Source organism: Meles meles, chromosome 5 (assembly GCF_922984935.1).
Source record: "Meles meles chromosome 5, mMelMel3.1 paternal haplotype, whole genome shotgun sequence".
In the NCBI taxonomy this organism is placed as follows: domain Eukaryota; kingdom Metazoa; phylum Chordata; class Mammalia; order Carnivora; family Mustelidae; genus Meles; species Meles meles.
In genome coordinates, this window is record NC_060070.1 from 121696873 (window position 1) to 121718244 (window position 21372).

The window sequence follows — 21372 nt, forward strand, 5'->3', positions numbered from 1 at the left end:
AACTAACCCCGACCTCTCAAATGCTTTGGCGACACCCAACCCTCCGGAACAGAGGGGGTCGAGCGCCACTCAAGGCGGGAAGGACGCCCTCTAGCAGCAGGCTTCGGTGGGGCGGGGGTAAGCCGAATGGAGCGCGCATACCAGCGCCGGGCGCCGGAAACCCGGGAGAGCCGAACCTAGAACCGGAAGTGGCGACTTCCTGCTCCGCCCCCTTACGAGAGGGCGGGAACCCCGCGCTCCTCGGAAAACGCGGAGTGGATTCCGGTCCGTTACACGCGTGGGTGTGGGTGGGGAGGGTAACCCCGTGGGGTGGAGTAACCGATCCCTCTCGGCCTAAAACGCTTCCCACGGGAGTTCTAGCCTCGGTGTTGTAGGGTGGAGGGGAATATCAAGTTCGGCTCCTGTCCTCCCTCGGGAGCTGGAGACTGGAATCTTTTTTCCAATTAAGTGCGGGGCGACGTGGGCCCCGGTATCCCCGCAGAGGGGGCCCCGAGGACAGCGGAGCTGGGGACCCTGGTTGCTGGGTCTCGGCCGCTGGACGTCCAGCGCTCCACTAGTCCGCGGCCCTGGCTCCTGTCCTCACTTCCTTCCCTTTTTGGCTCCTGCTGTCGGAGCGGGCGGACGTGGGGGGGAGCGGAAAGGGCGGGAGGGCCCGGGAGCCTGGCGGGGGGGGTTACGGGGGGTGAGGAAAAGCCGAGGAGGGGACTCGGTCCAGGGACTCGGTTGGGGACCGGAGACCGACGGGAACAGCGGCCCGGGATCCCTGCTGCTCCCACCATTCCCGAGCAGGTCAGAGCCAGAGCACCCTGTGACCCTGCCCGTTCCCGTACTCGTGACCCCCCATCCCTGAAATGCACCAGGGATCCCCATATTCCACTATTGTGTTGCCCCCCCCCCGTAGGACTCCCAAACGGTCACCTAGGCACCTACCCGCGTCCCTCCCTTCCCCGATCCTCCGCGCCCACCTGACTCTCCACCTGCACCCCCCTCCGTTTCTCCCCAGGCGCCCCCATGGCCCGACCCCGCTGATTCCTTCACTCGGCCATGCTCCCGCGGCCCCTGCGGCTGCTTTGGGACACGAGTCCCCCCGGGGGAGTCGTGCTGAGCAGCTTCCGGAGCCGAGACCCCGAAGAGGGTGGGGGCCCAGGTGGCCAGGGCGTGGGCTGGGGGCAGGAGGAAGAGGAGGAGGAGGAAGAAGACGAGGTGAGACGCGAGTGGTGGGAAGTCGGGGAGGTATACATTTCGGAGACTCTCCACCTTGGTCTCGTGCCTCTGTGTCCATCTCTTCCTCCCAGACTCAGTTATTTCCGCGCCTCTTGCTGGGTGTCTGCCTGTCTGCCCGCTGCGGGGAGTCCCGGAGTTTCTGTGGTTCCCCGTGGCAGTGTGACTCAGGACCTGCCCGCAGGAACCGTGCCTGTTCCTGCCAGAGCGTCTGGCTCTCTGTCCTGCGAGTCTCTGGCTCTCCCTGCTTCGGCCTGATTGTGCCTGCCTCTCTGGGCACAGTGTCTTGGTCCCTGTCGCCCTCCTTGTTTTTGTTTGGCGGGGAGGGGTTTGTTTCCACAGTAACCGGCTCCACTGACTCTGGGATTGGGGAGGGAACCCTTCGATTTCGTGACCCCTCCCCCTCTCCCGCTGGGCAAAGAGTGGAGGCGGGAAGCCCAGGTTTTTGCACTTTGGAGGGTAGATCCCAGGCCGAGTTGTGTGGGGGGAGGTGTCACCTGCATTCCTCCGGGACTAATGGTGGTGGTCAGGAGCAGGATTTGGGGCCTCAGGAGGGGCCAGAACTTGGATTCGGGGCCCCGAGGCCTGGACTCTTGGGTCCAGAGACTGGGTGAGGGCAGGGTGACTGGCAGGGCTGGTTTTTCGGGATCAGTTGGGGGAGGGGCTGGGGCCACGTGACTCTCTGAGTCTGCTGGCGCGCCCCCCCCCCCATCATCCCAACTTCCCCTTCTCCTTCCTGTGCTGGGATTGGAGCCGCCACCTTGAGGGGGGTCTCCCAGCAATGAGGGACCAGGGAACGGGGACTAAGGGGAAGGACTAACTCCTGGGGCTTGGTCAGTTCCTGCGGGGGAGGGCGGAGCTTGCGGCTGTGCCTGTGACTGGGGTTCCAACTTCTCAAGGCCTCTGCCTCTGGCTTTCTGCCTCTCTTGCTTCCCCCTCCTATACTTTGCACCTTGCTTCTGTGCTGTGTTGGGGTTCAGCTCTGGGGGGAAAGGGCTACAGCGGTCTCCAGACCCAGGGTTCCTGCGTTCCACCCGCCCCCCCACTGCCACCCCCTCGACTCCACCGGGCCCTGAGGCGGCTTGGGGGGGGCTGTCTGGGCCCCAGTGGGGGAGACCTGGGGTCACCAGCCCCCCCCACCCCTCGCACTCGCTGGTACTGTCCCCCGCCACCACAGGTGAGGGGTACAGAGGGAGGAGTAGGGCCTGGGGGTGAGGGCTGGGAGCAGTGGGGGGGTGGTGTGGGACTGTCTGACCTCCCTTCCTTCCTCCACCAGGCCCCTGTGTCTGTCTGGGATGAGGAGGAGGATGGTGCCACCTTTACTGTCACAAGCCGCCAGTATCGGCCTCCTGATCCCTTGGTGAGATCCTGACTCTGGCTTCTCATCTCTGACCCATCACCTCCCAGTGCCTCTTCCTCTGCCCAACTTTTTGGCCAGAGTGCTAAGTCAGAGGTCTGGAGAACTGAACTCTGCCATGTGACTTAGGTCAAGTCTTTGGCCCTCTCTGAATCTTAATATAACAAGCCTGGACCATCTCCTAGGTCTGGGATTTCCCTCAGAGATCTAGGGGCTGAGTTGGAAAAAGGGTCATTGACTTTCCTCTGTCTCCCCCAGGCCCCGACACCTCCCCCACGTTCCTCCAGAAGGCTCCGAGCCGGCACTCTGGAGGCCCTGGTCAGACACCTGCTGGATGCCCGGACATCGGGGGCTGACGTGACCTTCACATCAGCTTTCTTGGCCACCCACCGGGCCTTCACCTCCACGCCTGCCCTGCTAGGGCTTATGGCTGACAGGTCAGGGTCATAAAGGGCCAAGGGTTGTGAAGATGTCTGGACTTTCTGAAGCCAGGAAATCCCACCAAAATAGTCAAAGCCACCAGGGGTTTGGAAAAATGGGCAGATAGGATCCCTTCTCCTTCCCAGGCTGGAAGCCCTTGAATCTCATCCTACTGGTGAACTAGAGAGGACAATAGGGTGAGTGACTCCTGGCTGCTGACCTCACAGTTGCCTCTGGCTGAGCTGCAGCTTGATCTCTGACCCCTGGCCTCCCCCTCTCCCAGGGTAGCCATCTCCGTACTGTCAACCTGGCTGGCCTCTCACCCTGAGGATTTTGGCTCTGAGGTCAAGGGTCAGCTTGACCGGCTTGAGAGCTTCTTGCTTCGGACCGGGTATGCAGCAGGGGCGGGTGTTGGGGGGGGCAGCGCTGACCTCATCCGCAACCTCCGGTCCCGGGTGGACTCCCAGGCCCCCGACCTTCCTAAGCCCCTGGCCCTCCCCGGCGATCCCCCTGCTGACCCCACGGATGTCCTGGTGTTCCTCGCTGACCACTTGGCCGAACAGCTGACCCTGCTAGATGCGGTGAGACCCTGACCTCTTACCCCATGTCCCCTGCCCCCTGTCCCCTTGCTAACTAACCTCTCCCTGACTCCACATCCTTTCCTTGCTACCAACCCTTCCTGATCTGGCTCCCAGGCTCCTCTGTCCACTCAGTTTTGACTTTTCCCCTGTTGCCCTTGATTGTTACCCTTCAAACCCCACGCCCCTGCAGTTCCTTGGCCACCTGAGATCCTTGCGCCCCTGCTATCAGAAGGCTGACCTCACTTGACTCTGAGACTTAACGTCTGCCCTCTGTCCTGCAGGAGTTGTTTCTCAGTCTGGTCCCCTCTCAGTGCCTGGGGAGCCTGTGGGGTCACAGAGACCGGCCAGGACATTCCCACCTCTGCCCATCTGTCCGAGCTACTGTCACACAGTTCAACAAGGTGGCAGGGGCGGTGGTCAGCTCTGTCCTGGGGGCTACCTCAACTGGAGAGGGCCTTGGGGAGGTGACCATTCGGCCACTCCGTCCTCCCCAGAGGGCCCGGCTCCTGGAGAAGTGGATCCGCGTGGCAGAGGTAAGAAAGAGGCTTGACCCTGTTGGGGACGCTGGTGAGAGAGAGGTCCCAGAGCTCAGGCCTCCCTTTGTGACTCCCCATAGGAGTGCCGTCTGCTCCGAAATTTCTCTTCAGTTTATGCTGTCGTGTCGGCCCTGCAGTCCAGCCCCATCCACAGGCTTCGAGCAGCCTGGGGGGAAGCAGCCAGGTGGGGAGTCTGGGGCACTGGACAGGAGCTGAGGGCTGGGAAGAGGTGCGGGGGTGAGCTTGGCCCATCCTCAAGGCTATTGCCCTCCACCCCCCAGGGACAGCCTCCGAGTCTTCTCCAGCCTCTGCCACATTTTCTCTGAGGAGGATAACTATTCCCAGAGCCGGGAGCTCCTCTCGCAGGTGAGGCCCTGCTTGCTGGCGCCCGCAGCTATCCCCACTCCCCGTCCCACACCCATACCTCCTTGTTCTGTCACCACCAGGAGGTGAAGCTGCAGCCCTCTCTGGAGCCGAATTCCAAGAAGGCCCCGAGGTCTGGCTCCCGGGGTGGGGTGAGTGACTAGCTGGGGGTGGTTGTGAAGGAGGAAGGAATGTGTGTGGGGAAGGGGTCTGAGGGATGGGTAGGGGACACATAGCAGGGGGTGAAGGGTGGAGTTAAGTTTGTCCTCCAAGGTCATAGGACAGGAAAGTGCAGAGGGATAGTGGAGCCATCAGATGGGGGGGGCGGGGCGTGCGGCTGATCCTGACCTCTCACCTCAGGGTGTGGTTCCATACCTTGGCACCTTCTTGAAGGACCTTGTGATGCTGGATGCAGCCTCCAAGGATGAGCTAGAGGTTAGTGGCGTGTGTGTGTTCGTGTGTGCATTGTGATGAGGGAATGAGTGGGACTTGGGGTCAGACAGACCTTCCAGAAGGGTGCTGCAGGCTGTCAGCACAGAACTCCAGGGCTCAAACTAGACTGTCAGCACCCTGGTTCTGTTAGTTGGGCAGGTTGTTTAGCTTCTTTGTGCCTCAGTGATCTGTAAATGGGAAAGCAGCGACAGTGCCTATGCGGGTCTGTTATCATGAGAGTTGGGTAAATTTACTGTTCAGCAGGTGCTTGGAGCATGCCTAAAATGTAAGCATACGTAGCCTTTGTTAAAGAAACAGATACTGGGATCTTGGGCAAGTTCCTCCTTCTCTCTGAACCCTAATCTGCCCAGCTGTGAAATGGACACCACTTGTAGGACAGGGTGACGGGGAGCAAGGGGAGGGGCAGAGGACTGAGAGACCCAGTGGCTGGAGTGTGTGTGAGGCGGATGTGGGTGCGTGTGTTCCCTCTGTGACAGGGTTGGGCCTCACCCCATCCCTCTTATTCTTGCAGAATGGATACATCAATTTCGATAAGCGGAGAAAGGTGAGGAGAGTGCCCAGGCTGGATGCCAGACAGCCCTAGCCGTGTCCCAGGATGGGGAGACGGGAGAGTTGGGTGTCCCTGAGTTTTTGCTCCTTCCTAGGAGTTCGCTGTCCTTTCTGAGCTGCGGCGGCTCCAGAATGAATGTCGTGGCTATGACCTCCGACCCGATCCTGATATCCAGCAGTGGCTGCAGGGGCTCCGGCCACTGACAGAGGCCCAGAGGTGATAGGCTAGATGAGGCTGGGACTCCAGAGCTGGGGTTGAGTGTGGGGATCAATGTGTCACATCCTGCCCTCTGCCCACTGGCCCTTCTCCCAGCCATCAAGTGTCCTGTGAGGTGGAACCAGCCGGTACCAGTGACCCTCCTGCCCCGCGTGTGCTTCGGCCGACGCTGGTCGTCTCTCAGTGGACAGAGTGAGGGAGTCAGCGGTTGGGGGGTAGTGTCCTGGCGAAGCTCCTTGGGAGAGGAGCCCTTCTTCCTCTGACCCTCCCAATCTCTCACTACTCCAGAGTTCTGGGCTCTGTCGGGGGACCCACTCCCCTGGTCTCCTGGGACCGCCCCAGCATGGGGGGAGATGAGGCACCTGGAACCCCTGCACCTCTGCTGACCCGGCTGGCCCAGGTGAGCTCTGTTCTTGACCTCAGACCTCGACACTGACCCTGCCTTTGCGAACCTTTCTTCCTTGACCTCTCTGCCTTCATGCTGGTCCCCCATGTTGTTTGTCCCTAGCACATGAAGTGGCCGTCTGTCTCATCTCTGGACTCTGCCCTGGAGAGCACTCCATCCCTGCACAGTCCGGCTGACCCCAGCCACCTCTCTCCCCCAGCCTCCTCTCCTAGGCCCTCTCGAGGTCACCGCCGCTCCGCTTCCTGTGGCTCCCCACTCAGTGGGGGTGCGGAGGGGGCCTCCAAGGGGGCAGGATACGGGGGTGGGGGGTCTGGGCCAGGGGCCTCTGATTGCCGAATCATCCGAGTCCAGATGGAGCTGGGAGAAGATGGCAGTGTCTACAAGAGCATCTTGGTGAGGACGCTGCAGGCTTGGGGGTGGGGGTGAAGGAGGATGCCTTGTGGGACTGCAGGTGTTGTCTTAGGTTTGAATAGCCAACGGGGAGGATGAGTCTAGTTTTAGTTCTGACCTTTGGTTATGGCAGCTATTTTATTTAGGCAATTTTTTAATTTTCATTTTTGAGAGAGAGAGAGCTCGTGCGCATGAGCCTGCACACAAGTGGTGGAGTGGGAAGGGGCCGAGGGACAGGGAGGGAGAGAATTTTAGGCAGGCTCCACACCCAGCACCACAGAGCCCAATGTGGGCTTGATCTCATGACCGAGATCATGACCTGAGCCAAAACCAAGAGTTGGATGGTCAACCACCCAGGCACCCCCCAGCTATTTTATTTTAAAGGCTACTTGGCATTAGCTGCTGCACCTTGAATTTTGCTTGTTTGTCAGAACCTACAGCAGTTTCTTCATAGGGAAGCAGCCCTATGTTACTGGACACCGTGGAGTACAGAGAGTTACCATATAGGGTTTTCCTGTTCATTCTGAAGTGTTTGACACGGGTAACCATGTCTGGTTGGGATCAGTGGTTAGAGCCGAAAGGGTGGAAAGCAGAGGTGATGGCCAATTTATTGCTCTTTTGGCCTCCTGTCCTACTAGGTGACAAGCCAAGACAAGGCTCCAAGTGTCATCAGTCGTGTCCTTAAGAAAAACAATCGTGATTCTGCGGTGGCTTCGGAGTACGAGCTCGTGCAGCTGCTACCAGGGGAGCGAGGTCAGAGGCCATGAGGGAAGGCAGACTCTAGAAGAGAGTGCTGCCCACCCGTGGTGGTTGTGGCGGGAATGGCTATGTCTGTTCTTGATGCCCCCTCTCTGAACACACAGAGCTGACCATCCCACCCTCGGCTAACGTCTTCTATGCTATGGATGGAGCTTCACACGATTTCCTCCTACGGCAACGGCGAAGGCCCTCTACTGCTACACTGGCTCTCACCAGCAGCCCTTCTGCCTCAGGAACTCCCCCAAGTGAGGGAGGCGGCGGTTCCTTTCCCAGGATCAAGGCCACAGGGAGGAAGATTGCCCGGGCCCTCTTCTGAGGAGGAAGCCCTGCCAGCTCAGCAGGACTCCTGGTGGCCGTACCAGATGTGGGGAGACATCCTGAATGGTGGTGGTCATGTTGCACTGGCAAGAAATCCAGAAAGGTGGCCTGCACCCTGGGGCAGTGAAGTGCCACTCGTTCACCAGACAGCCGAGAGAACCAGCTTTGTGGGAACTAGTCATCTCGCTAACCCAGCTGGATACCTGTGTCACCTCCCTACTTTCCATGAAGGCAGCACACAGCTGGTGCTGGAAAAAGGGATCAGTTCCTGATTCCTGACCACATCCTAGCATGCCAAGGGCCAAGGAAAGGCCTATAAGGAGGGGGAGAGGAAAAGCCTAGAGGCTCTGAGCCCTGGGGAGAGAAGATGGCAAGAAGTGGGTTCTAGTAGGAGTTCCTTTTCCTACTCTAGGAGTTCCTGTCACTGTGACACTAAGATAATAAACCAAAACACTACCTAAATTTTACTTCCCAGTCCTGTCCTTGCAGTGTATATGGTCTAGCGGCTGGGAGTTGGGGTGGGGAGATGGCTGAAGGTGGACATGAAGGAACAAGAAAGGGCTCAATGTTTTCTGTCCCTGTTGCTGAAAGCGAGGTGTTGGTGAAAAGTTTCCTCACAGTAGTGAATTCCTCCCCAGTAACCTCTCCAGCTGGGTCCTTTTATTCCCTAAGTTTTTCTCCTCCATTGTCCCCCACATCAAATACTAGTCACCCAGTTAAAGTGATCAGTCTGAAGAATGACCCTTGGTTGGAAATCTGTAGGAAACAATTTTAGGACAAAGAAATGGAAGGCCAACTTTGTGGGTAATGTGTAAACTTGGAGGACTTGACAACATCACAAAGCATTCCGTGTTGGATTTTAAATCAGTCTAAGCTACATTCAAACAAATTCTAGAGGGGCGCCTGGGTGGCTCAGTGGGTTAAGCCTCTGCCTTCGGCTCAGGTCATGATCTCGGGGTCCTGGGATAGAGTCCCGCATCAGGCTCTCTGCTCAGCAGGGAGCCTGCTTCCCCTCTCTCTCTCTTTCTCTCTGCCTGCCTCTCTATCTACTTGTGATCTCTCTCTGTCAAATAAATAAATAAAAAAAAAAAAAAAACAAAAAAAACAAATTCTAGAAAGAGACGGACTAAGAGAGATGCCAGGGCTTTTTGGAGGATGACGACAAATCATAGCGAGGAGGGTCACCACATTCCATCCTGAGGTCTCAGTTTAGGTTACTGTGAGTTCTGTAATTAAACTCATCTTTCCAACAATCGCTGTGTTGGAAATGCTCTTTTCAGGTTTCCTGAAGTGGTGTGCCAACCAAGGTAAGGAAGAATTAAGGGTTGCATATAGAGTCAAGAAGTAGGTTTGGGACATGTCAGATTTTAAGTCTTAGGAAAGAAGGAAGGATTATTCTGCTGCAGAGAGATTCCAGTTACAACAATTTGGACCAGACAGTAATGTATGCGATATATAAAGAAAGTGGAAGGGCCCCAGGGAATGGATGGAGAGAATTATGACAGAAAGTGGCTGGTCAGAAAACAGCCAGATGTTTTCACATTTTATTAGCTACAGTATAGACCCTAGAGCTGCCTCATTCCCTCCCCTCCCCTTCCCCCCACTACAGGGTCAGGCCTTCCCGGAAGCCCCTGCCTTGGCTGCCTGTGCCCGCTGGAACTCCTGCTGCAGCTGAGCCAGGGTCTCCCTCTGTTGCTCTGACTGCCGTTCGAGGTCCCGGAGCTGGGATTCATATCGCTTACTGAGGAGAGGGAAAAGAGATAAAGCAAGTGAGAAATTCATGGGACTTATTACTGAGGACACTGAAGCCAAGGAAGAGATTGTGATGGAAAACCCGACATCTGGGGGAGGGTTTGGAAGAACTGGACAAGAGGAGGCTACCCGGGAGCTATTCTACAATGGCTCCTCAACCCCTTCAGGCCAGCAGTGTCAGGTGCATTGCAGGACGGCAGAACAAAGACTCACATTTCAGCTGTGATATAGTCCAGCCTCTTCCCCACGGTGGCCCGAGCCTCTCCCAGCTCCTGTTTGACCAGCACAGGACCCAGAAGTTTAAAGACCACGTTGGATCCATCTAGCATGGCCAGCTCCTGATGAAAGGAGGGGACATGCGTGATCAGAACCATAGCGGGTACAGGTCCCTCCTCGCCCCCACAAGTCCTCTCTCACCTCCTTCACGATATTATTTTCTGTTAGTTGCGCCTCAAGCTTCTGCCGCCCTGACATGGATTTACTCAAGTCTGGGGGTTGGGAAAAAAAGGCTTGATTAGAAACCTCAAATGGGCCGCCTGACCCCAACCCTGGTAAGAAGAAAATGGAGCTGAGGAAGTAGACAAGGATGCCGCGGCAGGTCAGTGGGTGGGGAAGAGCACTATGATGGGGAAGGAAATGCACGCGGTGCCTGGAGTGAAAATCATTTTCTTGGCTTGGCTTTGGGCTGTGAGTGAAGGGACTGGGGCGAGGCCGCACCGACCCTGCTCCCTTACCCTTCTGTAGCTGCTGATATTTCTCCACTTCTCCCTGTAGCTTCTTCTGGATTAGCTCGGCCATGGCGGGGACGAAAGCCTGCGGGGAGCGGGAGAGGGGCGCTTGGTCTCACACCGTGGAAGGTACCCGAACTCCCCTTTCGGCCTGGCCTGAGGAAATGACAGCTGCCTCTCAAGAGGCAGCCTCCCGGAGCACCGCAGCCTCACCCCGTCCGGGAGAGCTCTCTACTCTGGCCCTAGGGCGTGGCGGGCGCAGCAAGACCCCAAAGCCCTCAACCGTAACCCAACCCTACTCACGTTCTCCCTTCACTATTACTAAACCTGGAAGTAAACAAAGAATGCTGGGAAAAGACGGCGCCGGAAGCTGTCTTCTGACGAATGCCGGGAATTGTAGTTCTGGCGTATTTAATGAATGGCGTTCCGCCAGAAGACTGGACTCGGGAAGTTTTAGGCAAGACGGGGACACGAAGTCGGAAGAAGAATGCGCACCGTTATTTAGGCCCCAGCTCCAGACTACCTTTCTTTCATTATTCCGGCATAAGCTGCTGCTCCAGATTGCGGGATCAAGGCCTGCCCCGCTCCTCGAGACACTGGGCCCTTACTCAAGATGGCGCCTAGAAGGCTTCAGACCTGGTAGGCGCTGATTGGATAAAGGAAGGCGGACTTCCGGGAGTTTTCGAGCAGTCTGTGGGACCCCTGAGAGGAGTTTGCACGTGGATCGTTGTTGGGGTGGACTAAATGGAAACAGCCCCCAAACCGAGCAAGGATGTCCCGCCCAAGAAGGACAGACTTCAGGCTAAGAGGAAGGTAGAAACGTCTCCTTCCCAGGGTGGAAGGGAAGTTTCTAGCTGCGGGGTCCCGGGGGGGCGGGGCGCGGGCTATGGAGTATTAGAGCTACTGATGTGCCCGTAGAAACCGCGGAGGTACTGGGAGGAAGAAACCACTCTAACCGCTGCGGGAGCCTCTCCAGGGCCCCCTCGTAACAAGAAGAGGAATCGTGAGCTTCGCCCCCAGAGGCCAAAGAACACTAACATAGCAAAGAAGTCTCGGATCCCCAGGAAGCCTCAGCTCCCGAAGAAACCCCGAGAAGGGAGAAATCTTGAGCCTCAGCGGAGTGTGTCCGGGGTAAGCCTGGGACCTGATAAGGTGGTGGGACAAGTCGCCTTGTGCTTCACGGGTGCGAGGATTGGGGTCAACCCTAGCCTGTTTGCTGGTTGTTTCTTCTTCCCCAGGCCCAGGATCCATTTCCAGGCCCTGCCCCCGTCCCTGTGGAGGTGGCTCGGAAGTTCCGTCGCATTGACAAATCTAAAAAGGTGAGGACCAGCGGGAGAGTGGGGAGAAGTTGCAACCTGGGAGTATATGAGTGAGTTGGATGGGGTGGGGGGTGCTGGGTGGCTCTCCTGGGACCCTAAACAACGTCTATTTCTTCACCCACTTTTCCCCCACCAACGATGTTATAGCTGCCACATTCGAAGTCCAAAACCCGAAGCCGACTTGAGGTGGCTGAGGCTGAGGAAGAGGAAATCAGTATTAAAGCTGCTCGTTCTGAACTACTGCTTGCTGAGGAACCCGGGTAAGTGGACCCTAATGTGGGCCTCCCCAGGCCCTGCTTTATGGGGCTTTTCTTTCTCATTTTCATGTTGGTACACCCACTGCATATTTGGGAGTTTGACTGCAACGCCAGCACTCACTCGTAGGTTTCTGGAAGGGGAGGATGGGGAGGACACAGCAAAGATACGCCAGGCTGACATTGTGGAGGCTGTGGATATTGCAAGCGCAGCCAAGGTGAGTTGAAAAGGGGCCACTGGCTGGATTGGTGGTGCAGAGCAAGATGGAAGTGGGGATTAGAAGAGGGAACAACTAAGGAGCCACTTCTTTCCTGATTTTTTTTCCCACACTCTTTTCTCTCTCAGCACTTTGATTTAAACTTGAGGCAGTTTGGACCCTACAGACTGAATTACTCCCCAACTGGGAGGTAAGGCTGGATAGCAGTCTCTTGAACTAGGATGTGGTTCATCTCCTTAACCACATCAGCCACGCTCTCCTCAGCTGGACCAGTGTATGTTTAGGCTGATGGTGTGGGGAGGGTCCTGTGATTTGCTTGCATGTGAGGGTGAGCCTATAGAGGAGGGGCCGGTGTGGGACGGATCTCACACGGTCTGGGTCAGGGTGCTCTTCTGCACTGATGCTCTACCTGTCCCCTGCCCCCAACAGACACCTGGCTTTTGGAGGGCACCGGGGTCATGTGGCCGCCCTTGATTGGGTAACGAAGAGGCTCATGTGTGAGATCAACGTCATGGAGGCAGTGCGGGATATCCGGTCAGTGGTACTGAGGCATCCCTTTCCTCATTAAATAATCACCCCCAATCCCCCCTTCCTAGTGAACCTTTCCACCCCTCCTTCCAGGTTTTTGCACTCAGAGGCACTGCTCGCTGTCGCTCAGAATCGCTGGCTTCACATCTATGACAACCAGGGCATCGAGCTCCACTGTATCCGCCGCTGTGACCGAGTCACACGGCTGGAGTTCCTGCCTTTCCACTTCCTCCTGGCTACAGCTGTGAGTGGCTGTGGAGCACAGGGATTGGGTGGCAGCCCTTGAGAAGACTGTTGCTTCTCTGGATCCCAGTAGAAGGACAGAGGGCGGTCAGGACTCATTTTGTCTCTCTCGGTCAGTCAGAGACAGGGTTTCTGACCTACCTGGACGTGTCAGTGGGAAAGATCGTGGCAGCTCTGAATGCTCGGGCTGGACGGCTGGACGTCATGACTAAGAACCCTTACAATGCCGTCATCCACCTCGGACACAGTAATGGTTGGTCTCTAGCTGAGCTTTGACTCTCTGACCACCCAGACCTGCTTTGTTTCTATGTTTGTACTTTTCAAGTGCCTTCAGATTGCCCCTATTCGTCTCTCTCGTTACTCCTTGGCCTTGAAACCCTGTCCTTCCCAGATGTAATCACTTCAGGGCTTGTTAATAACTTTGGCTCCTCTCCCCTGACATCCAGGTACTGTGTCCTTATGGAGTCCAGCCATGAAGGAGCCACTGGCAAAGATCCTTTGTCATCGGGGTGGGGTCCGCGCTGTGGCTGTAGATTCTACAGGCACGTAAGTCACTTGTTTGGTCATGAGCTGCTGGGGAGGTCACAGCTGGGTGGAAGGATACAGAAGGCAGTGTGTCTTTAAGAGCACAGACTCACAGTCAAACTGCCTAGATTTAAATCCTGGTTGGGGTCACCTGGATGTCTCAGTCAGTTAAGCGTCTGACTCTTGATCTCAGCTCAGATCTTAAGACTTTGAACTCAAGACCCTGAGATCAAGACCTGAATTGGACTCCATGATGGGTGTGGAGCCTACTTAGAAAAAGTAAGAAGGTAAATAAATCCTGGTGTTAACCACTGACGGACCATGTAAGTGTGGGTACATTTCGTAACCTCTGTGTGCCACACACTTTCCTCACCCCAAGAGTAGGGTCTAGCTCAAGGGTCAGAAAGCTTTTTCTGTAAAGAGCCAGATGGTAAAGATTTTAGGTTTTGTTGGCCAAGAGGCAAATTTGAGTGTATTGTATTAGGTATTTGAGTAAAGAGAAAGTATCACAAATTTTTAAGCAATAAAATTCAAAATATAATATTTACCAAATATAGTATTTTTGTAACACAGATATACTAATGGGAAGAATTGGGTTTCCCTTTTGAGGATAACATTTTGCTCAATTGAGGTTCACAGTTAGTGTTCTGAATCAGCAAGCCCATTTGCAAACATTTTTCTCGTAATGTTGATCTGTGGAGAGATCTTACCTATTTTGTCTTCGAAGACCTCTTTCATACAGATGATGAGATAGGTGGCACTTTAAACGCTGTCAAGTCATAACCATGTCACCACGAGTTGTCATGCGCCCACAGTGGTACGAAGAGATGACATGCCACACTTGATGTTGGTCTTGACGGCTCTCCCAGGCTACTGTAGTACAAAAGTGGCCACAGAAGAAACCAATGAACGAGTGGGGTCATGCTCCCATACAACTGCCTCTGCAGATACTGAAATTTGAATCTCCTGTATAATTTTCACCTGTTTCAAAATATTTTTGAATTTTTTCCGGGCACTTAAAAATGGCCAGACCATTCAGAGCTCGAGGGCTGTCCAGAAGTAGGTGGTGGCCGGATTTGTGGGGCGTGGGCTGTAGGCCGCCAAGGTGTCCTAAATGTTAAAGCGAGTTAAGGCATATCAAGTTTGGTATGGTGCCCAGGGAATATGGAGCACCGGTTTTCACCATTGGTGTCATCAAAGGTAATCGTTCTCTTTAGGCCTGGCTGGTAATGTGAGGGGTAGGAGTGGTGGGCCTGCTCAGAATTTCTACTCTTCGAGTTTGCAGCTGCCCTGGTGTGCCGTATGAGGCGTATGTTTGTGTCCGTGTATATATGTGTGTACACAGTGTGTTGTGTTGTGCACAGGTTCCCTCTAGTGGGAATAGTGGGTGTTCCCCTTAATTTGTTTCTTTTTTAGGTACTCCCAAGCACCTGCTGTGGGCTGGGCTCTGGGCCTGGGCTTCTGGGGGCGGTCCAAGGATGAAGGGGCTATTGGGCCTGCCCTGGTGCGGTATTCCACTTTATGTACAGAGACAGGAGACTGGAGTTTATGGAAATGATTATTCAGGAGATGCATTTAATTCCTGCTGAGTTGTCTTCTGTCACCCCAGACCGAATGTGTCTGTCAAGGGATAGGTCACCCTGCTCTTCCTTGCTTGTTCCCTTTCTGCCACATTTTCCTCTCACCCAGAATTGGACTTGACACCTCTAGCTACCCAGCCCATCGTCCTCAGCCAGCAGTAAGGGCAGGAACCAAGTTGCTGTTTACCAGGTGCTTCCTGGAGGCCCAGGCTCATGCTACTTGCTTTGGTGCTGTCACTTCATTACTGTCCACAGTCCTGTGTGAAGTCCTGGCTGCGCTCTCCGAGGTCTGTTTATCTCCATCCTCGCTGTCTCCTGTGAACATGTATGATGCTCGCAGCCACTTTCCAGCCTCTGGTTCTTCCTCCTCCCGGCGTGTCCTGGGTGCTGTTGGCAGACTGATCATTCCCACAGCTGCCTTCCTCCTTTCACACTGCTGAGCGGGAATCTTCTACATGAGGTGTAAACTACATAACTTAAGTGGGGTTTGTTTTTTTTTTTTTTTTTTTTTTTTTTTTTTTTTTTATTTGACAGAGAGAGATCACAAGTAGTCAGAGAAGCAGGCAGAGAGAGAGAGGAGGAAGCAGACTCCCCGCTGAGCAGAGAGCCCAATGCGGGGCTCGATCCCAGGACCCTGAGATCATGACCTGAGCCGAAGGCAGAGGCTTTAACCCACTGAGCCACCCAGGCGCCCGACTTAACTGGTTTTAAACAAAGGAAAAGGAACAGCTTAGTAGCCATCAACTTATGAAAGCCTTCCAGATGCTCAGACCCATCCTCCCTGGTTCTCTCATAATTGTTGTGTCTTTGGGGCCAAGTGATTTGTCTCAGCCGTTTTTACTCCGTATTTGTGCCAGCTGGCTTTAGGAGCATGCTCTCTGTGGGCCACTGAGTCTAAGAAGTGGTCTGCCTTCCCTGGGCTGCTTCAGTCAAGTACTGCTGTGCCCAAGGCCTAGTCACTTAATTCCCTGAGATTTGGTCCACACCTGGACAGCAGCACAGGTCCTTGACTGTAGGCCCACCTCTGCTTATCTCTGGTTGCCCTCAGGAGCACCTCAGGCCACAGGGGCCGCAGAGATGAGGCTTGCTGTCTGCCTTAAGAGGCATTATGGAGTGGCGCCTGTGTGGCTCAGTGGGTTAAGCCTCTGCCTTCAGCTCAGGTCATGATCTCAGGGCCCTGGGATCGAGCCCCACATCAGGCTCTCTGGTCAGCGGGGAGCCTGGTTCCCCCTCTCTGCCTGCCTCTCTGCCTACTTGTGATTTCTCTTTCTGTCAAATTAAACAAACAAACAAAAAGGCATTATGGAAGCTTGCATTAGGTTTGGATTGGATTCTCAGAGCTAAACTGTTTTCTGCAAGTTTAGAAATGTGGTAGCACAGCCTGGATGCCCTCTGGCCAGTGGGCTGGTATTTGTGCAGCGGATCCCAAAGGTGGGTGTGTGTGGGGAAGAGTAGCCAGCATGTGCCCTTCGGTTGTGGGTTGACTGAAAGGAGTGACCCTGTGTCCCAGTAGCCCTCGGTAATTCCCAGTTAGCACTGGTGGTCCTTCTGTCTGCTGGAGCTGGGGCCCTGATCATCTTGTGTCTGGAAAAGAATCCAACTGGGCCTCTGTTCAGCCCCATCACAGGGCTGGTTCCTCTCATAGGAGCCCCTCAATCCCCTCTTCTGGGGCTCACAGCCAAGGCTAAGAAGTGAGTCCGTGGCCTCTTGGTAAACTTACAGCCCCCGGCCTTGCCAGTCTCCCTTCAGCCTCGGTCTCTGAGGAACAACTTGAACATAGACAGACACTCCCAGTCTCTGAAAACAAGCAGCCGCAGTACACATTTCTGGAGAGCGGGGCCCTCCCTTCTTCCAGGGAAACATGGGGTGGGGCGGGGTCCTCCAGCGCACGATGGCACAGCTTCCTTAGCTTTTCTCAGCTCCGTGCAGCCTTCAGTCTGTCTCTCATTGCTGGAGAGCAGTGTCGGAGATCTGCATCTTCAGTCCGAGTTTAAGGAGCCCCTGCCAGTGCTCCCCTCCTCATCCTACTGCCCACATGTCCCACCAATCCCGAAAGCAGACCTCTGTTTCCATCTCACCTCCACACTGTGATGTTCCTTCCTTTGTACCTGCTAGGTGTTTGTGCTTCCTTGAGAATGACCTTCAATAGCTCCAATCCCAGTTTTATTACGAAGTCCTCCCTGACCATTGCTGTCAGTCCTCTTTGCAAGCCACTGCGCTCCCTTGTATGCAGCGGAACGGGTCACTTTGGCTGATGGGCGTGTGTGCTCTCCCTATGATTAAGAGGACAGACACTGAAGAGACAGGCCTGATTTGAATTCTTGCTTTACCACTCACCCTGATCACCTTTCTCTGAGCTTTGATTTCCTCGTCTGTAAAAGGGAAATAAAAATTGTTTCTCCCCAGCAAGACTTTACACCTAAACTTGGCCACAGCCCTGCTCAGCAGGCCCATGCAACAGATTCATTTAATTGCCCACCTCTCTCTCCACCAGGTACATGGCCACCTCTGGCCTGGACCACCAGTTGAAGATCTTTGACCTACGAGGGATGTTCCAGCCTCTGAGTGCTCGGACCCTGCCCCAGGGAGCGGGGCATCTGGCCTTTTCCCAGCGGGGACTGCTGGCTGCGGGCATGGGTGACGTGGTCAACATATGGGCAGGGCAGGGCAAGGCTAGCCCACCCTCTCTGGAGCAGCCTTACCTCACCCACCGGCTCTCAGGCCATGTGCATGGCCTTCATTTCTGCCCCTTTGAAGATGTGCTGGGGGTGGGGCACAGTGGCGGCATCACCAGCATGCTGGTCCCTGGTGAGTGGGACAGGAGATGGGATCCATGTGAATGAACTCTGGGTGGAAGTTTGGGTTGGCTCAGGACACCCAGGAACAAAGGGCTTGGTTGGGCTGCAGCTGCTGGACTGGGTTCTGTTTATGGCTTCATGCTTCTCCATCCCTCTAGGGGCTGCTGAACCCAACTTTGACGGCCTAGAGAGTAATCCGTACAGGAGCCAGAAGCAGCGCCAGGAGTGGGAGGTGAAGGCCCTGCTGGAGAAGGTGAGCATGAGCCCGTGTGGGGTTGGGGTTGGGGAAAGCTCCTCATGCCCCAGGAGTCTTGGGAAGAGTGGGACTCAGCAGCCCCATGGCCTCCATCCCTCTTTGGGTCACCCTTCTGTGGCTCCTGACCCTTTCCTATGCCTCTGTGACACCTCCAGGTACCTGCAGAGCTCATTTGTCTGGACCCGCGAGCCCTCGCAGAGGTTGATGTCATCTCTTTGGAGCAAGAGAAGAAGGAGCGGATAGAGAGGCTGGTATGGAGCAGGCCCCAGTACTCAGGCCCTCCTCTCCTCCATACCCTCCCCCGTGCCATGTCCCCAGAAGTAGGCACGGCAGATGGGGGCTGCCACAGTTCCTGGCCCCTGAGGCCGTTCTAGATTTCACCCTTGTCCCCCTGCTTAGGGCTATGACCCCGAGGCCAAGGCTCCCTTCCAACCAAAGCCAAAGCAGAAGGGCCGCAGCTCGACAGCAAGCCTGGTGAAGAGGAAGAGGAAGGTCATGGACAAGGAGCACCGGGTAAATGATCATTGGGGGGTGGGCTAGGCATCCCACAGCCTGTGTCATCCTGTTAGTGCCTCTGCCCTTGCCAATCTGCCACTTGTCACCTTGTCCCCATCTCCCCACCCAGGATAAAGTCCGGCAGAGCCTTGAGCAACAGCCACAGAAGCAAGAGAAGGCCAAGCTTCTGAGGGCCCGGCCATCTGCCTTGGACAGATTTGTGCGCTGAGCCATGCTCCAGGGTGGCCTGAGAACAACAGTTTCTCCCCATGATGGCCTGTGGGGCAATGACCCTGTTTCTTGGAATGAGGAGAGGGTAGTGTACCCCTTCTCCAACTGGGGAGGGATAGCTGGCTCCTGGCTGGGTTGGTATTAAAGAAGATGGCTTTTTTTTTTGGATAATGTGTCTAGACTAGGGACCTGTTCCCCTCCCTTTGCGCAGCCTACTACTACTACTACCACTACTCCTCCTCCTCCTCCTCCTCCTCCTCCTCCTCTAGGATCGGAGGGGGTCCTGGTATCCTGCTTCTACCCCACCCTGTATCTTATCACCATGACCTTAGCCTTTTTCTGTAGGGCCCTTCCTCCTCTCTTTCCCACGTCCCTGGCGATCGATGTCCTTCCATCCAGCATGGTCTGGCAGCCTCCAGGCTCCCCAGGTTTGTGTTCTTGGACTCCTGGTGAGGATCACGCTGTACTCGAAGAGGTAGACAAACAAGTTTATTGAGGAGCTTATGCCCCTCCTCTGCCATAGCTGAAGAGAAGCACCCCAGCACTGGTTTGCTCTCCCTGGTGACTGTGATGGGGGCTGGCAGGCCAGGCCTCTAGATTTCTCCCGTATCTCTCCATCTTCAGTAATAGAGCATCTGATAGAGGAAACTGGTCAGCTGCAGCCAGTCAGGGTCCCCTGTCTTGGGCCTGGGCTGGAGAAGGTGGAGGGGGTACCAGCTCGACCCTCAGCTCCTCACTCCTGTGGCCCCAGGCATTCTCAGCTGTGAAGCCAAGCTATTACCCGACAGCGCAAGATGCCCAAGACTTCCTGGAGCCAGGAGCAGAAGGGTGCAGTCCTTTCTCTGTCAGAGCCTCCCACCAGCTTCCAGGCTTCCTGCATCTTCCAGGGGTCCAGCTTATGGGATGTCAGCAGGAATTTCCCATAGCAGCACCGGTCCAAGGGGTAGTGGGTGGCCCCAGCCAGCTTGACACAGTGGGTCGGGGTGAGGCCGCCTCTTCGGGCACTGACTCCCACAAAGACATCTTCCAGTGGCAGAGGGGGTGCCCGGCTGGCCACTTTCAGGATGAGCTGCACGGCAGAAGCTGAGAGCACATACCCCGTGCCAGAGGCATAGGGTGGAAAGGGGCCCCAGGTAAGAGGCCACTGCTCCTCGGATATCTGGTGCTTGTTCCCTGGTGTTCGAGAGGGGTGCACCCGCCAGTGCACGCGGCCCAGGTACAGAAGAGGCACTGGCTGTCTCCTCAAGATGGACTCCTCTTCCCAGTGTTCATCTCCAGACTCAACCTCTCTCCGAGGCAGCTCCTTGCCCTTCTCCCATTGTTCCCAATGGCCCCCTCGCCGAATCAGCTCTGACACCAGTTCGGGGACGTTGACAAACACATCATCATCTGTCTTGAGGATGTAGCGGGCCATGGAGCAGTGTTTGTTTGCCCAGTTGAGCCCACTGAGGGTCTTGAGAGTAAGGTTCCTGTAGGAGTCCCGGAAAGCCGCCTGCAAGATGTCCCCCTGGGTCGCTGCCTCCCGCACCAGATTGATGCGGGGTTCCCTGGTAGGATGCCACAAGCTTGGCTCTCCCAGCAGAAAAAGGGTCTGCACCCTGAGCCCCCGGGCCTCACGCAGCCCGCCCCACGAAGCCCGAATGGCATTTCTTTGGTTCAAGTTCTCTGGGGCTGTGCACACAAGGATGAGCAGGAAGGGTGGGGCGCCGGGACCCCCGCACGCCTCTTCATTGGGGATCAGGAGGCGAGGCAGGGCCAGGGGCGGCCCTGGAGAGGCTGGAGCCGGGCTCAGGGAGGCCAGGGAGAGGCTCAGCAGCTCCTCCCCGATGCCCGAGGGCCCGAAGAGGGTCCAGATAATCACCAGCAGCAGGGCGGCAAGGAGAAGGCGCCGGAAGAGGCTGAGGGGCATGGTGTGAGGTAATCAGAAGCGACCTGGAGAGAGAGAGGAGAGCGGTTAGGGGGCGGACGCCCCAGGTCCCAGTGACGGGAGTCTAACCGGCCACGCCTGGGATGGAGCGGGCGGCTAGTGCGCGCGGCCAGCACCAGCAGGGAATAGCGCCGGGCCCCGGGAGGCGGTGGGGGTGAGGGGGGCACAGCCGGAACTGCGGGGAGTTTACCTTGTCGGGGCCCCGCCGCCCCAAAACTCGGCTCCATGGTGGGGTGTCACTGCAGCTCCAGGAGCCCCTCCCCCGCCCGCGGTGGCGGCTGGGTCCCGCCCCCCTCCCTGGGAGGGTGTAGGGCCGCACGCTCACCCGCCTCGCCGGAAGCTGGAAGCTGCTCGGTAGCTTCGCGGCTGCGGCGGACGGAATCCCGGCGGCGGGGGGCCGGCGCGAGCCGGCGGGAGCCGAATTCCGAGCAGTATGCCGCAGTCGCTGAGGCGAACGCCGGGCAGCCAGCCAGCCGCGGCCAACTTCCTTAACCACACACGCGACCCCCCGCTCCGCTGCGGACCCCAGCTCTTCCGGGTCAACGATTTAGAGGATTTCATCCCTACCGGTAGTCCACAACTTCCCGGCCTTCGCGCCCCTACGCACCCCCGTATTTTTAAGGAAACCCAGGGGTGGTCAAGACCTGAAAATACCCCCCGGACCATCAACTGGCTAGGCTCAAGGTACCCACTCCCGCTAACCCCCGAAGGGCTTGGTTGTCTTGAAACTGCCTTGGTCCCCCCGTCTGAGGGTGGGGGTGCTTTATCTACGTCTTCCATTAGAAGGCGGGCACCACAGGGTTGCCTCAGGTAGGGCAGGGAGTGGCACTAGCACTGGGCGTTGCTTTAACCCAGGGGTGGGGAGGTGGAGCTGGTTTGGATACCAGAGGAAGCCATCAACCAAGGGTAAAACCACCCACAGGGACCAGCGAGACAGCTTTCCTTATC

At 56.3% G+C, this 21372-nt stretch overlaps 4 protein-coding genes across 5 annotated transcripts; 2 read left to right on the plus strand and 2 right to left on the minus strand.

The window, feature by feature from the left end:
• Positions 1–282: 282 nt before the first annotated feature.
• RGL2 (ral guanine nucleotide dissociation stimulator like 2) lies at positions 283–8037 on the plus strand. The gene is made up of 18 exons (XM_046006513.1): positions 283–789; positions 1004–1203; positions 2498–2581; positions 2837–3015; positions 3145–3195; positions 3282–3579; positions 3861–4112; positions 4196–4299; positions 4397–4481; positions 4562–4630; positions 4839–4913; positions 5443–5475; positions 5576–5697; positions 5794–5889; positions 5986–6097; positions 6206–6496; positions 7132–7246; positions 7357–8037. The coding sequence occupies exons 2-18, from the start codon at positions 1045–1047 to the stop codon at positions 7566–7568; spliced, it is 2337 nt and encodes a 778-aa protein (XP_045862469.1). The 5' UTR covers positions 283–789; positions 1004–1044; the 3' UTR covers positions 7569–8037.
• A 1063-nt stretch (positions 8038–9100) lies between these two features.
• Positions 9101–10368, minus strand: PFDN6 (prefoldin subunit 6). Its single transcript, XM_046005773.1, has 4 exons — positions 10057–10368; positions 9740–9810; positions 9536–9660; positions 9101–9311 (listed from the first exon to the last, which is right to left on the minus strand). The coding sequence occupies exons 1-4, from the start codon at positions 10118–10120 to the stop codon at positions 9182–9184; spliced, it is 390 nt and encodes a 129-aa protein (XP_045861729.1). The 5' UTR covers positions 10121–10368; the 3' UTR covers positions 9101–9181.
• A 266-nt stretch (positions 10369–10634) lies between these two features.
• Positions 10635–18660, plus strand: WDR46 (WD repeat domain 46). Its single transcript, XM_046006758.1, has 15 exons — positions 10635–10863; positions 10969–11181; positions 11289–11369; positions 11517–11629; positions 11754–11841; positions 11970–12031; positions 12271–12375; positions 12463–12613; positions 12730–12865; positions 13059–13158; positions 17212–17525; positions 17674–17768; positions 17927–18022; positions 18171–18284; positions 18397–18660. The coding sequence occupies exons 1-15, from the start codon at positions 10795–10797 to the stop codon at positions 18493–18495; spliced, it is 1836 nt and encodes a 611-aa protein (XP_045862714.1). The 5' UTR covers positions 10635–10794; the 3' UTR covers positions 18496–18660.
• Positions 18661–18793: 133 nt separating this feature from the next.
• On the minus strand, positions 18794–21068 carry B3GALT4 (beta-1,3-galactosyltransferase 4). 2 transcript variants are annotated; one of them, XM_046005810.1, is made up of 2 exons: positions 20750–21068; positions 18794–20429 (listed from the first exon to the last, which is right to left on the minus strand). In XM_046005810.1, the coding sequence occupies exon 2, from the start codon at positions 20404–20406 to the stop codon at positions 19255–19257; it is 1152 nt and encodes a 383-aa protein (XP_045861766.1). In that variant the 5' UTR covers positions 20407–20429; positions 20750–21068; the 3' UTR covers positions 18794–19254. The 2 variants fall into 2 exon arrangements, with proteins under 2 accessions (XP_045861766.1, XP_045861767.1); XM_046005811.1 differs by lacking the exon at positions 20750–21068 and adding an exon at positions 20615–20714.
• Positions 21069–21372: the final 304 nt, after the last annotated feature.